We start from the raw sequence: 14,573 nt of genomic DNA, 5'->3' as shown, positions 1-14,573 counted from the left end.
GATAGCCATAGGCAAGGCAAATTCAAGTTATACTCGATGCGATGGATCGGCCTATCCACACCCCAAGAGATCTATAGAGCTCAGTGGCCCTCTTTTGACTACTCCATTGCCGGAAAGTGTCCGGCTGTGTTCATCGAAACTCGGACTCGGCTGCTATCCTCGCATACACCATTGCTCCGCTTCAAGCCTTTGCCCTCCGATTTCTGGGAGGACCTACACGGACTTTACTGTCTCCTTCTTGCATCGCGCTGTTATTCTCGGACAGATTGAACAAAATGTCAACTCGTTGCGGCGGAGCTTGTCGACGTGGCACCCGTAGGCAAAGTGTTCGACTCGTCCACTAATCTGTGGGTTACATCCAAACCAATGTCTCTCTGTAATTCCTTGCAACACGTCTGTGCTTCCTTTCTGTCCCCTCCTCGCAGATTACGTTCTCCCGTCGCGCCTCCACACGGTGCTCCTGGATTGTGTGATGTCGACTTTGTTGTGATGTTCATCAACTAGGATACCTTGTACGTTGGGTGTTGGCTGTCCTAGCTTCGTAAACGCTCCTACGCTCTGGCGATTGTTTGCTGGTTAGTCCAAATCAGTCGTAACTCGGAGGTAAGCGACTAGCCAGTCCTAGTGGTCTCGGTGCCCAGAATCGACTAAAGCTCATCGCCTGCATATGCCTTAACCAATCCCTCCATGCCTCCCCCTAGCGTTTGGTAAGTACATATCCATCTGCCCTGATGAAATCTCTTCCGGACCATTTGATCTGGCCTTTGATGATACGTGTTTCCACTTTCGTCCTCCGAACACGTTGCCATGGCCAAGGTATAGTGTGCTATGGCATTGGCGCGCACATCCTCTGGTCCATCACTTGGGTAGGCGTTGAGATCAGATCAAATTCCATTCTTTCTACGCGAACAATCAAGAGATCTCCTATTGAGTCAAGTAAGTAGTGTCTATTGTCGAAGCGTCTTGTTCTGTCATATTGAAGGGATTGCTACCGACCCTCAACGGAGGGGCTCCGCAATCGCAGTATGATCGACGTCCTGATCTTCCACCTTCATAGAATGGATAATCCCACCAACAGATGCACAACGGTGATGCTTGATGCAGAGACTATGCCGAAATTGTTTGGCTGTGGTCATCACGACGCCGCTCTTCCGTCAATCTGCCAGGCCCATTTGATCTGATGGATAGCGGTCTGTTATGCGTGGCTGTGCAGCCTTCATCTCAGATACGTAGCTCTGGATGATCGATGCTCACCGGCGCAACAGATTAGAACAGATTCCGTATCCTCAGAGAATTTTAGCATCTCTCAGCAGATATTTGGCACCGTCTCCATCAGGACTATGGATGGAGGAGCACGCTCGAACCTCACGGCTATCGAACACACCACACCGCCCTGTTTCCGATTGACGATAGAGTATAAAGGGACGCATAGAAGTGTGATGCAGCTATTCATTTTTATTTTGTTTCCCTGGCAGACGGCCACACTAGGCTTAGGACTTCGGTCGAGATGTTCAAGCATCTTCTGGCCTCATGCGCGCTGCTGGCTGCTCCCATTGCCTCGCAGTCTATTACTTCTATTTATGATATTGTACGCCATCTTGGGATGTACCTGTGCTTCAATCGTTCACCATAAAAATTTTGTGCAGTGGCAAACGACGTGGAATCGTGATGCGTTGTTCACTTACACTAATCTTTCACCCAATCCCATTTCCTGGAAGACGCCCGCGGCCATTGGGAAGGCCGATATCGTTGTGGATGATTCTACAAAGTACCAGACGATGATTGGTTTTGGTGCATCCCTGAGTACGTTGCTGCCGCTTCCTTCTGTTGATGTCTGTGCATTCACGGAGCTCTCCGCAGCCGACTCTTCTGCACAGATCTTGAGCAACCTCAAGGTATGGTTAGCCTGTTACCGGAGGATCACCTCTTGATATGTTTTATGTTTTAGTCCAAGAATTCCCAGAATTACTGGGACGTTCTATCTCACACATTCGATGGTTCGTCGTGATGATCTCCCAAGCTATCATGTCCTGACCTATCCATTTTAGCTCAGGACGGCCACAATGCTGCGGGAGTCTCCTACCTTCGCGTTCCACTTGGTGCATCCGACTTCTCTCCAAAGGGTTTGTTCAAGATTATATGGTGGAACCTGTCCTTATCGATATCTGCCGCTTCCCAGTCTATAGCTTTGATGATGTCAGCGGAGATACTGACCTTAGCAGTTTCAACATCGATAATGCGCCATCCGATCTATTTTCTGTTCTGAATGATATTCAAAGCATCAATAGCAACGTGAAAATCCATACTGTCCCTTGGTCTCCGGTGAGTTTGTCCTTTACTCCTTGCATCTATCCAGGCTATGACACTTAGATAATGTAGCCCGGATGGATGAAGGATAGTGGAACCATGACTGGAGGGTCGTTCCTCGATCAGTACACAGATGCTTGTGAGCTTTGTGTTCTACTCATCCCGAGTTTGTTCTCAAGCAAGCGTTCCTTCCCAGACGCGAACTATCTCTTAAAGTCTCTGCAAGGCTTCAAGTCGAAGGGCATCAATGTCTGGGCAGTTGGCATCCAGGTTGGTAGTCATTGGTGGACGAGAATTCTCACTGCGCTGACGCACTCCGCAGAACGAGCCTGAGAACAGTAACCCTTCATATCCAACTTGTCGCATCTCTGCCTCCCAAGAAGCGAAGATTGGTCTTGCACTGAGATCGTTGTTGGACAACAACGGTTTCTCGGATGTCATCCTCATCGGATATGAGCACAATTGGAATGACGCTGCAGGCTATCCCGAACAACTCGTGCGTAACGGCCTGTTCACGTTCTTCGAGCTCGATCTGTTGAATGTCTTCAAAGATGCAACAAGCATCGAGCGCATTTGAGGGCGTCGGTTTCCACTGCTACGCTGGAAACGTCAGCGAGCAGGCAACATTTGAGAGCGCGTACCCGTCCAAGTCCGTCTACTTCACCGAGTGCACGAGTTTGTATGGCAGTGACTGGTGGAGTGACATCAAGGTTTGTCAGCTCAGTAGCTTATTATTGTTTGCTGCTAACAAGTGACAAAGTGGTACATGGACAACATGTAAGGAGTCAAAGGCACTTTCCTTGCGTAATGCCTGACTCTGGGTCTATAGCTACACCGGATCCCCCAACCACGGTGCCAAGGCGGCAGCAATGTGGAACCTTGCTCTCGACGGTGACGGTAAGCCGATGCTTCCTGGAACGAAGAGCTGCGACCCGCCCTGCCGTCCAATTATCACGGTCAACAGCGACGGTAGCTATGCCTACAATCAGGAATGTGCGTAAATCATTTCTATGAACAGCGGCGCCGAACTGACCCCATGTTACGCCAGTCTACGCCATGGCTCAGGCGTCCAAGGCCATCCTTCCCAAGGACGCCGGTGGTCCGTTCGGTCAGCGCATAAAAGTGACCGTCGGAGGGTCGTTGAGCTGGGGCTTAGTTGTTGCCGGTTATGTTACTGAACGTACGAGCTCTTCCGATTGGAATCGGTATAGTCTCGTCGTCCTCAACTGGTAAGCCGATGTCTGTCCCTGTGAAGTGACAAAAGCTGACTCTTGTATTCGTCCTATTCTGCAGGAACGACCAACCAAGTGGCTCTTGGAATCCTACACCCATTCAGACTACTATTGAATTCCGCGGCTCTCAGGTACGTTGCTAATGCCTCTTGCTTTGGTATTCGCCGAATCATACTCGCCAGGCTACATATACTTTTCCTGTCGGAGTGACAACCCTGAGCTGGTACGCTCCCGGCTGATGAGGGTCGATTCGCTTCGATCAGCAGTGAGCAAGCCTTGCTGCTTTGGTTGTTTCTATCTATTGGGTTCGAGCCATGGTAGAAAGACCTTTAGGTCTTAGCCTTCCATTCTTTTTGCACTTCCCCTCCTTTCTTACAAATGTCGTGCTGGGTATTAATGTTATTTTATCCACGAAATTATGGGATCTCTGACTTCTGTCTACGTGCGCATACGAAATCCTTCATCCTTCATTCATTGGCTCTCCAGTGTATGGCCGATGCGCACAAATATCCGTCCTGCACATTTGTGGCTTCAACATCAACGGTCGGAGAGAATATGACCGCCAACTTTTATCCGGAATACAGTGAGTGGCACATGTATAAGCTACTGCAGACGCTTCCACTGTGCGGCTAACATGGGACGCAAAAGCTGTCGACCGCGGGGCAGGATGATGTGTAGGTTGCAGACGGAGGTGTGTCAGCGCGCACATGCAAAGCAGAAACGTTGTGTAAGTCAGACCCAGTGGAGTTGGGCGTGCGCTGATGTGCGATGGCCAGGAAAGTACGTCGGAACAAGACTTGCAGTGTACGTGAAGCTCGACGAACCTGGTATGGCGCGTTCTTCGCATGCCCGTCATGTTGACAACTTCCATAATAGGCCGGTTCGTAATCGCAACTGCAGGGTTGAACTACACGGTGCAAACTAATTTCCACGACGTGCTCCAGTACAGTACCCAGGCCACATTGGGAAGACGGTGCAGCACCGGAACATCAGTGATCGCAAGCTATAACATGACTCGGAGAACGCACCCTCTCCAAACATTGTCCCTTCATAGGGCTAGCGCGTGTGGTTCGCAGTTACCGCGAACCGCACACGTTAGCTCTATGAAGGGCTGATGCACAATGCATGTGGCCTCAGGGGAGCGAGCGTCCCCATGAAGGAACAGCGAGAGGATTGCATGTTGAGCAGTGAGTTATGAGTGGATGTTGTGGTAAAGAGAATGGTCGAGGGAGGAGAGGTGCCGTATCTTGTATATCTGGCTGGCCTGTTGCCATAGAGGAAACATGGACTGCGCTTCAACCTGCTTCAAAGCTTCAACAATGAGAAAAATACCAAATTTTGATGCACAATAGAATCCGATATGTCGATCGAATCGCCACAAAGCATAATACACAAAGCTATTACTTACCATCAGGGTACCGCTGCGAGTGAACCAAAAATATCGTCGTACAGTCCCGGGGCCGTTGCAATTAAAACGAATGGTACAGTATGTAGCACCGAATGGGGGACTAAACGTGGTCAATCGATATAAGCCTCAGGGAAGTGGTTGACCGCGAGATGCTTCTAACTCCACTCACAATTGGCTCCTATCGGATGTCGATGATCTCAACAGGCACTATCTTCCAGAAGAAAGTCACACTTATTCACGCAGAACCCTGCGCTTGCGCATGCTAGATTCATGTGATGCTGCATGTTCGTTCGTCTCGCTGCAAAGACGAAGGGATGATCATAGAGATCAGCAACCGTATGCGAGTGTTTTCGGGTTTTCGACCTAGTAGAATGAGTGAAAAAAACCGACTGAACAATGTTATACCAGGGGTGAACCGGTGACAGTCGTCCTGGTGTGGAGGCTGTCGAGCCTCAAGGGTATTCAACACATACCTTACGTGCACTTGTCTTCTAAGGGTACTTCAGCTCGAATTAATAGTCTCCTGGACCGCGGAGAGGTCGGCGTAGAGCTGACTTCTGTGGGGATAGACGAGGCCAATTTTCGAGTTCTGGATACTTGCATGAAGCCATTCGATTATTTAGCAGATGGACTGACCTCGATAACAAGCCGCAGGAAACTTCGAACCTTCAGACCAAATGGCAGAAACAGGATGCATTAGATCAAAGAAATAAATAATTGAGAGTTTCGTGACTTTGCTGCGACCTGCGCGGATACCGAGCACACAAAGCAAGACCTGAGGTGCAGTACTAATGGAAGTCACTATCTCTTCGCACTTCTATGTTCGTGACACAGCTAACCTCTCTGAAGCTTCTCCCCACAGAGCAACTTCATGCTTGGGCAGATTCCCAGCATGGGAAACTACTTCCAAGCTCGGGAACAATTCTAATAAATAACGCACCACGAATTCTGGATCATTGATGTTCCCCTTGCCGACGCACAACGTTCTAGCAGTGCCGCTCCACAGAAAAACAGGTAGAGTCGGAGTCACCTCTCTGCGCGCATCAATGTCAAAGCCTAAATCACGAAGAGATGGGCAGTGTTTGGCGAAGAAGCGGAGGTCATACAGCGAGACGAGACTGTTAGAAGTATTGTGCATGAGGTGAAGTGTCTCGATAGCTGGGAGTGCTTGGGCGAGGGACTCGAGGAACAATGCATCGTGTAGAGCAAGATGCTCCGCACGAATCTTGAAGTGCGTGAGTGAGCGCATCCCCAGAAGCGGTTTCAGCTCGCGCGCAGTGATCTTGAGTGGGGATGGCGATGTGGCCTCCCATTGCTTTATTGCGGGGTTGCAAGTAAAAGTCAGTTCCAGCATCACCAACGCCGACTGCACAGGTGCCTTGGCGAGCTCCTCCAAGTGTGTCCTGACGGCGTCTGCGGTGGGGCATCGTTCTGTGTTCAACACGACTTCTGTCAAGTACGTCGAGTGGATTTCCTGAAAAAGTGCCAGAGTTCCCTCCTCAAGCTGGTCCACATCTAGGTGGAGATACCTCAATTTTGGGAACAAGTTCTCGACGGGGTCTTTTCGCATGACTTGAAGGTCCGCAGCGTGCGCGCAGAAGTGTGCTTCCGTCAACACCTCTCCGCATGCAAGAGAGCGGATGGCGTCCGCTGAGAGAACACTAAGGCGACAAGATAAGTGGTAGAGGCAACCTGTGCTTTGTAGAAGTTTTGCAATGACCGGTGCTACTCCATCCGATTCCTGCGGGGTAACGTTGATAAGCTTGAGATTGCGAAAGCGTGACTGTGGCCCTAGGAACTGGGAAACGCTATCGCTTTCTGCCTCATTCCACTGCAATGTTTGCAAATTCGGGAAAGACTTAGTCGGTGGGCCCCATGCTTGAAAGACATCCTGAAGGACAGAAGAATCTACATCCCAGGTGTTGTACCAAGAAAGATGCTTGATACGTTGGGCATAAAAGGAGAAACGGTGTAGAGCACGCGCGGAGGCTTTTCCACCGGATAGTTTCACGTCGCTGGCAAAGGGACTAGTCCACCGCTAGAACAAAGAATTAGCTCTCATGCGGAGCTAGTATGATGCAATTAAACGCTCACAAACTCTAGCTGCCACCACAAAGGCACCCCCTTTTTCTTGTCCAACCGCAGTGAATTGATTGGATTCTGCATGTACTCTCCTCCGGCGCCCATTATCTTTCGAGGGGTTCTCGAGTACTGCGACAACACAGTCAACGATTTAGCAACGTATGAGGAAGTGGAGTAAAACGTACATGAAGCCCTGACTGTTTATCTAGAAGTTCCCACATATTAGATGGAAGCAATTGAAAGAGAGGCACCAAGGTCGTCATGTGCTCCCATATGAGGTCTAACGACGTCTCGGAGAGCGCCTTGCACGTGGGTGCTATGCGTACCACCTCACGCATTCCGCCAGAGACCCAAATCATCCGGATTATCGGCCGCATAAGGTCGTCGAGCTCGAGGAGTCGTGCTCCCGCGGGTAGTGGAGGCAGTGCACGTTCCCTGGAAGCGCGTTGAGATTGCGGGGAAATGATGCTCCGAAGGGACGACATGACGGAGACGATGGCCACTATGAGTTGAGAGAGAAGTAGCGAAAAGATGAATCACAAGCACGAGCTTTATAGGCCTGACGGCTCCGATCACGCGGCCCCACGGGCGCATTGTGGCGATGTTCAAACGGGAACAGCACTGCATGATGAGTAAGCTCGACAGACCATGCAAGGCTACTAACCATCTCAGCCTCTTTCAATCATTGATCAGATATCCCCTCAGCGCGGAAATCTATAATCAACTTGGTCAAATTATTAGCCTTCCGCCATGAACAGGCCGGAGTGGAAAGAGAGCTGACGGCGTGAAGCGGTTCCTATGCGTGTGTCAGAGCACAGTGCCGAATGCGAACAGGTGGTCGTTCATAATCCCACCTACGGCGACGAGTGGCCACGCTGAGCCCGACAGGATTTGCGAGTAACTGCAAGCGCGTTCAGCGATCTGGGGTTCGTAGCGTGGAATGTGCGATGCACGAATAGGACCATTTTGTACGGCCTTCGATGTCATTGGGCCGGATTACCGTGTACCGGGGAGATAGTCCCAGCTCTAAGGGTATACATGCCAGCCTGGACCACAGTATTGGCCCATTGCAATGCTATACTGCCGGCAGAACAGAATAAACAAACATATAACAGACTCAGTGAGTACGTATCAAACGGCGTGTGGTGAACATACTGCAGCTCGACAGTCACGTTTTGTAGAACCGCCGCTACGGGTGTCATATTACATGGCAACCGCAGCCTCAGTGTCGGGGATACAATCTCGTTGTATCGCTTCCACTGTGACTAGTGCATGACCAAATCAACAACCATGATCTACCGACAGAAAAATCGAAAACCTGATGATGTTATGCCGCATGGAGGACTACACATGTCGATAAAGGATGCTATTCAACGTTCCAGGTGAGCAAGCAGAGAAGCATGGCCGAATAGCCGAATAACTCCCCGGACCACGACAGAACGTATTCTAGAATGGTCATTGAGTCAAATTCAGAGCAGTGAACACAGTACTCGCAACGTTCACATCTGGATGACCATGGTCGACAGTTTGAATGAGTGCACATGTCATCGGGTGATAGGATATTGCGACTTAGCATATCTACGAAGGCTAGGGAGAGCAGGCACGAAGATGAACCAGACAATGAAATGCACGCTAGAGATATCGCCGATCTATAAGACACAGTGCCTCCGCTGCACGAAACGCACAACAGGGTGCGTCGCGAGTGATCCGCCTCTGCATACGTTGGGTACGAATATGGACCATATTCATACCCAACGTACGCAAACCAAATATACTTGCCGCAGAACTAATGTGCTGTCAGCGTGAGAGTCAGAGTTGAGAGACACATGAATGAAAACCGAGGCAGTTGCATTGTCGTATCCTTCGGTAGAGAGCGGGACCTTGGGCAGGATAAACCATTGCTCTTTCGACTAAACAGACGACGAGCAGCGACACAACCAGTGTTTTCAGATGACTGAATGGGAAGTCAGAGAAATTGATCTGTGGGAACTTCAGAGATCGACAATAGTTCGCGGTTCTCTGCGTTGTCCAGAAAACCCGTTGTCGCGCTTCTGAGGATGGATTCAAACAGCAACTTCTTCGACTATGCTCCGCAACAATAAGTTGGGACATATATTCAAGGGGCAAAAAGACGCACTGTAGACTTTAGAAAGCTTCATGGCCGATTCCACCGAACTTTTCCTGCAACCATACTTGTAGGCCCCGGGCCCCTTTCAGCTCATCTTGTATCCATCGACTTGCATGCCGACCCGAGAAGTTACTGAGGCATATAATCAAATTAAGCGGCAATTCCTGTCCACATGGACAGGAAATGCGATGATGGCATTGAAGGAAAAGCGTAACCTTACGTAACCATATTCAGACTCGGGGGTCCACCCGTTCACCGAATCTGAGCTGGCTGTTCGTCACAGTCTCGTCGCGCCTCGTTTGACCTGTTTACACTGGCCAGGACGTATTTGTGGAAGTACTAAATCTGTTCTATAAACATGTGGGATGCAGGAGTACTGTAATGGCCGTCGCAAAGATATACTACTGGTATGTAGCACTACCGTGACGTCTTGGATACCCCATCGCAAAGCCTCGCATGGATTGATCGTCCCCGTTTCGATGTGGGACAGGTTGTGCGCTGGCAAATATGAATGTTTCTATCGCACTAAATCCTTTTACGGACCTCCAGCGTGTTGATGGATGAATGACGACAGCTAGTTGAACATCTTGACCTCCTGCGTTCTCCCACCGATGCCCCCTCTACTGTTGATGCTAGGATACGGATTGCACTTCAACTCCAGGCTGAGGATTTTTAGAGCCTCTGAATCTTCACTCCTCCGACTCCTCCGATCCGAGTAGGATCCATTATCTCATCATTCAGTGTCGAAGCTGCATGATCTCACCACGTCTGAACTCTTGACTTGGAATGATGACACTACTGGTCAATCCTAGGGGTTCACGTTAACGTGGTGGTGAGTGAATACATCGATGCTTTTTTGCATTCGATGATGAGCTTCAGATTGGATAGAGAAAACTTACGTCTACAACCCTGGTGATGGCCACCCTTGATTGGTCTGCATGGAATTCTGTGAACCTCCAGCGGCCATGGACTCTGAAATACCCCAAGGCACACTCCACCGGAGATGCCCGCGCTCGCACACGCGTCGCTCAGCCGCAGACCTATGCACCGCCTCGGGGAGCACCTCGGTCAGGCGTACGCTGATCTCCTTTCCTAGCTACAGGGAATGATCGGTTCTCATGGTCATGATCATCAGATTCGCTGAAGCGACCGTTCTGACCGCTCTTTCGAATCCCTTTTTAATGGTTTCTGTTCGACATTGCTCTCCAACCATCCATGCGGTCATGGCCCTTGCGTTGTACCAGCAAGAGTGAGTATCGGCCCTTTCAGCTAGATGGCTGGCCAATGATACCCTGTTCTAGCTTTCGGGCCGCTGCAGGCTATGCCTCCGCGTTCGGTGCGTCTGCAGATTCATACACTTCCATATGTCATTCACCAGAGTCCCAGTGGTGATCTTTTACGACTATGGCCTTACATTCGCGCGCGAGGTGCACACCATGTGGGGCGCAAAGCGCAAGTACACCTTCGCCACCATACTCTTCTACATCGTGCGCTACGCCGGTCTCCTGTTCGTCATACTGGTCATGCGCTCCACATGGTCGACAAAATCACATCTGGTCCGTCCTGTCCATTTGTCTCACTGGAGACCTCCGTGAGCTGACTAACCGTTGTACAGACGTAAGTCACATCTGGCATTATTCCAGAGGATCTGTATGGCGGGTCTGATGCAGCAGATAGATGTATTGTCCTAGAGAGGGTCCAGATGGCGCTCAATATCCTACTCATGGCAGCCGTTGCAGGTAAGCTCTCTATCAAATATATATCTCTTTCTGTGTGCATATGAGTTCCCGCAGTGTTCTCGGCGATGCGCGTCTACGCGCTGTACTTCGGCAATTACTTCGTGTTTGGCATCGTTCTTCTCCTTGGACTGACAAATCCCATTCTCACTATGGTAAATCGTTGCTGATATGAAACCTAAAGTCGTTTAACTTCTAAGGATAACGCGTGTTTAGTATATATCCATCATGACCGAGCCTCAAGTCGCCGTCCTCTCGCCGACGCTGAACTCCTGCGGGATGATGCCGAAAATAGCTCCCGGGCCATTCGAAAAGTGCGCCCGTTTCATTTATTATCTTCATATTTTCACTGATCCTTCCTCCTTGTTGCAGATGTACGTGTCTGCACTGCTGACTATTCGTCTCGCACTGATATTGCGTTCCGGCCTAGTATTCATGGGCACCCGTGCATGCTCCATCGTCGCCGACGCCGTCGTGGTCATATTGACGTGGATGAAGACCCTGCACTATCGCAGAGCTGCTATGCGAGCGAATGCGCGGATGTCTGTCACGACCGTACTCTTCAAAGATGGTGCGTGCGTTCTTATCGTTTCGCTCTGCACCAGAGGATGACATGTGTATCCCAGGTACCGCATTCTTTTCGTGAGTAGACCGTGTACGAGCCATATGCAGATGCCGATGCCTACAGCTCTCTTCTGTTCCTCAACGTGTTTGCCTTGGGTATCGGTCAAATCGCCGACGTAAGTCTCACGTCTTCTTACTAACTACTTGTACTAACCTCGCACGCAGCTCATTGTCGTGATGACAACCTGGACCACCGTGTAAGTTCCCCTTCTACGACCTCTATTCATTCCATATCCTTCGTCCCCTACACTCGCGTACCACTGATAACGTTTCTAATCGTAGCGTCACCTCTATCCTCACATGCCGATTCATGCTTGACCTTCGCGAGGCGACGAGCTCGTCGGATCCGTCCGGCCTCTCGCAGACGATCCCTTTGTCAGCGATGCCAGTTGGGATCGCCTTTGTGGAGGCAAGCAAGGACGTGGGGGAAGACACTTACGCAGTTTGAGCTGGCGCTGGGCGTCACTATGTTGGTCGCTGGGCGTCACTATGTTGGTCGCTGGGCGTCACTATGTTGGTCGCTGGTTTTTTTTTGTTCCTGTCAATTGTCCTCGAGGGCGGAGCCATATGGTAGACAAAGAACTACTGCAGCTATATGTAGTATGTACGAACGGGGTGTCAAATAAAACATGGTGCCTGTGTGAACACAGGGCTTTCAGGAGGAGGGTGAAGGGGGCCTGCGGGGGTTATTTTCCCGTGGGGGGTTTCTGAATAGACTCATCCCTTTCCCTAAATTTCCTTACTTGCAATAGCTGACGAAGTATCTCTTACGTACCTGAGCTGTATTATCAGCGTCATCAGTTAAATTTTTACTCATTTTCTCGTTTTCTGAATCCGGCATCATCATCACGGAACTCAAGTGAGTTCTAGGCTCGGCCCAAGGTGCATCAAATCTCGCGTCGGTCACGATCACGCGCAACACCGTCACCGTGAGCAAGCTCACGCCTCCGTGCTCAAGCATCAACGTGTCCATCATATACAGAGGAAGGTATGCCTTTCAGTTCTTTTCTGTGCCGTCTGCTGACCGTCTACCACGCGAACAACTTGAAGCCAACCTGAAGCTTGAAGAGTCTCCAGCCACAGGAGATGGCAGGAGGAAAGGTGAAGACCGGGAAACGATGTAGGCGCGCCCGCTGACAATTTTTCACTCAAAATACCATCTACTCAAAAGAGACGTAGCTCCTGTTGAGGAGCTTGAAAACGCACGTTCACCCTGTGAGATATCGCTAGGTCATGCCCAGTGTTAGCTAGCGCTGACGCAATCTCGACGCCTTGGATGATTTTGTTTTCGAGTCGCCCCTGCGGCATTCGCTCTTCTGTCGCTTTTTGGTCTCTCGGACTCCTCTCTCACGTTCGACATATAACCCATCGTCGCCTGTCATCGTGTCACCGATCTCGGTTCCTCCACCTCCGGCTGTCTCCAGCTTCCACGCGTGCTTGCACACATGAAGCGGACCTGTTCGACACTTATATACTGCCTTGGCCCGAGGCCGCTAGCGCAGCCTTTGAAATCCGATGTTCGATATTTGGGTGTCCCGCAACTACTGTCCTGGCATCTGCATCGTGCGTACGGTCGGTGCCGCTCGTGGTGGTGAATTGTCCGGCGGAGCTTGATATTTCGATATATGGGCGCGGAAAGAGCGCCAGCGTGCTCGTGTCCCTTCCAGGGCGAGCACGCGCAGAGTGCTGTCCTCATCCAGACTATCGGTGAGCTGCATCCTCTGTTTGCGCGGTCACCGACCTGAAATTTCAACTGGGCCTTGAGTGCGAAGCCGGAATTTGCCTTTGGCTACTCTAAAGCCAAGATGGGTGTTAAGTTCGCCGCGCAGCTTATTGATGACAAGTCTGGTCCATTCGTGGATGTCGAGCAGGTAAGCCTCGTGTCTGCAACCGATATTACATGACTGAGCTTTGCACTTCCTTAGATGGTAATTCTCACGTCCCAGAGCATGATCCAGCCAGCTATGACTCGACACGTTTTTTCTGATGCGACTCGCGTGAGTAGAAGGAGGAACCGTGGCGAAGAAACAGAGGAGGCTTCAGCTGTAAGTTCCCATACTGGTTCCTAACTTTCACGAATGATCCCAGAACTGAGCGCCTTGCTTTCATTCCTACGTCCGTGGTTGGCACCGACGCCGCACCGAGGTTCTAAGGTTTATCCCTCGAATGGCACGTGAGTACTACTTAGAGCCTTTACGGAACTGCGGAGTTTGTGGACCCTCAAGCGCACATAGATGGATCTGAGCAACCTGACTCGGTCTGACTGTCGCAATAACGGTGAGATTTCTTCTTGTGAATCATCCTGGAATACTGCCGATGGGTCCACAAATGAAAATGATGACTAGTAAAGAATGTTTTTCGTCTCCAATGGGTCGTCATTGCCTTCTCCAATCAGGCAAGTTGACAGCACCGTATCTTTTTGTGGTCAGTAATTCTTGAAGACACGGGTCTATCCTTGCGCCAAATTTGGCCCACGGACTTTGCGAAGCCGTCGTTCCAATTTCAAGTAGGTCGCCTCTACTCGGCGCTCGTTGTTTCTGATCTCACCGTGACGATGACATCGATAGATATTATACATAACTTGCTGCATGCCGGGACACGGCTCAGACAATAGTGGTGCGACGCTTCGAAGGCGAGTCAGCGACTTGTCGTCGTTCGAATCAGGTGAATTTTCGTTTGCCCTGCACTTCGTAGTTATATCGCCAGCTTTCCGCGTCAATGACCTTAGGTGAAGAGGACGAGGGGAGCCTGTAAAAAAATGTCAGCGAAAGGGCTATGCGATCGGTGGCGTAAGCTGCGCGTGCTCATCCAAGTCTACGCCGCTCGGCAGTGGTACTGCCCTCGAAAATTATTGTCGTCGCCAGTTCTGTCATGGATGGGACGAGCGTTATCCATCGGATCATCTATCAGAATCGCAGCGACTAGAAGGCAGACAGGCTGATGAGGCTGTCTCAGACCACTTGCTGAGGTGAGCGCCGACACTCGACGATGACACGACGCAGGTGTATATGGCAGCCCTTGCGTGCAGGGAGGATACAGCTATGGTGAGATATATA

The 14,573-nt window shown here is 50.6% G+C and overlaps 4 protein-coding genes across 4 annotated transcripts; 3 read left to right on the top strand and 1 right to left on the bottom strand.

The window, feature by feature from the left end:
- Positions 1-1,507: 1,507 nt before the first annotated feature.
- SCP_0607340 (Endo-1,6-beta-D-glucanase) lies at positions 1,508-3,778 on the top strand (the record flags this gene model as incomplete). The annotated part of the gene is made up of 15 exons (XM_027759866.1): positions 1,508-1,588; positions 1,647-1,803; positions 1,861-1,895; positions 1,949-1,997; positions 2,049-2,123; positions 2,180-2,322; positions 2,380-2,446; positions 2,504-2,577; positions 2,630-2,803; positions 2,859-3,017; positions 3,068-3,084; positions 3,137-3,300; positions 3,356-3,536; positions 3,601-3,670; positions 3,722-3,778. The coding sequence occupies 15 exons, from the start codon at positions 1,508-1,510 to the stop codon at positions 3,776-3,778; spliced, it is 1,503 nt and encodes a 500-aa protein (XP_027615667.1).
- A 1,986-nt stretch (positions 3,779-5,764) lies between these two features.
- On the bottom strand, positions 5,765-7,514 carry SCP_0607330 (hypothetical protein; the record flags this gene model as incomplete). Its single annotated transcript, XM_027759865.1, has 3 exons — positions 5,765-6,985; positions 7,042-7,158; positions 7,215-7,514. 3 exons carry the CDS (start codon positions 7,512-7,514, stop codon positions 5,765-5,767), a joined length of 1,638 nt encoding a protein of 545 aa, XP_027615666.1.
- A 2,646-nt stretch (positions 7,515-10,160) lies between these two features.
- On the top strand, positions 10,161-11,965 carry SCP_0607320 (hypothetical protein; the record flags this gene model as incomplete). Its single annotated transcript, XM_027759864.1, has 12 exons — positions 10,161-10,231; positions 10,293-10,406; positions 10,459-10,493; positions 10,544-10,713; positions 10,860-10,896; positions 10,951-11,048; positions 11,110-11,209; positions 11,324-11,464; positions 11,520-11,535; positions 11,582-11,633; positions 11,683-11,714; positions 11,800-11,965. The coding sequence occupies 12 exons, from the start codon at positions 10,161-10,163 to the stop codon at positions 11,963-11,965; spliced, it is 1,032 nt and encodes a 343-aa protein (XP_027615665.1).
- A 1,357-nt stretch (positions 11,966-13,322) lies between these two features.
- Positions 13,323-13,611, top strand: SCP_0607310 (hypothetical protein; the record flags this gene model as incomplete). The annotated part of the gene is made up of 3 exons (XM_027759863.1): positions 13,323-13,388; positions 13,443-13,562; positions 13,606-13,611. 3 exons carry the CDS (start codon positions 13,323-13,325, stop codon positions 13,609-13,611), a joined length of 192 nt encoding a protein of 63 aa, XP_027615664.1.
- Positions 13,612-14,573: the final 962 nt, after the last annotated feature.

Source organism: Sparassis crispa, assembly GCF_003851025.1.
Source record: "Sparassis crispa DNA, contig_000005F, whole genome shotgun sequence".
NCBI lineage: Eukaryota > Fungi > Basidiomycota > Agaricomycetes > Polyporales > Sparassidaceae > Sparassis > Sparassis crispa.
The sequence above is the reverse complement of the archived record's forward strand: the minus strand, read 5'-3'. Positions and strand labels throughout refer to the sequence as shown.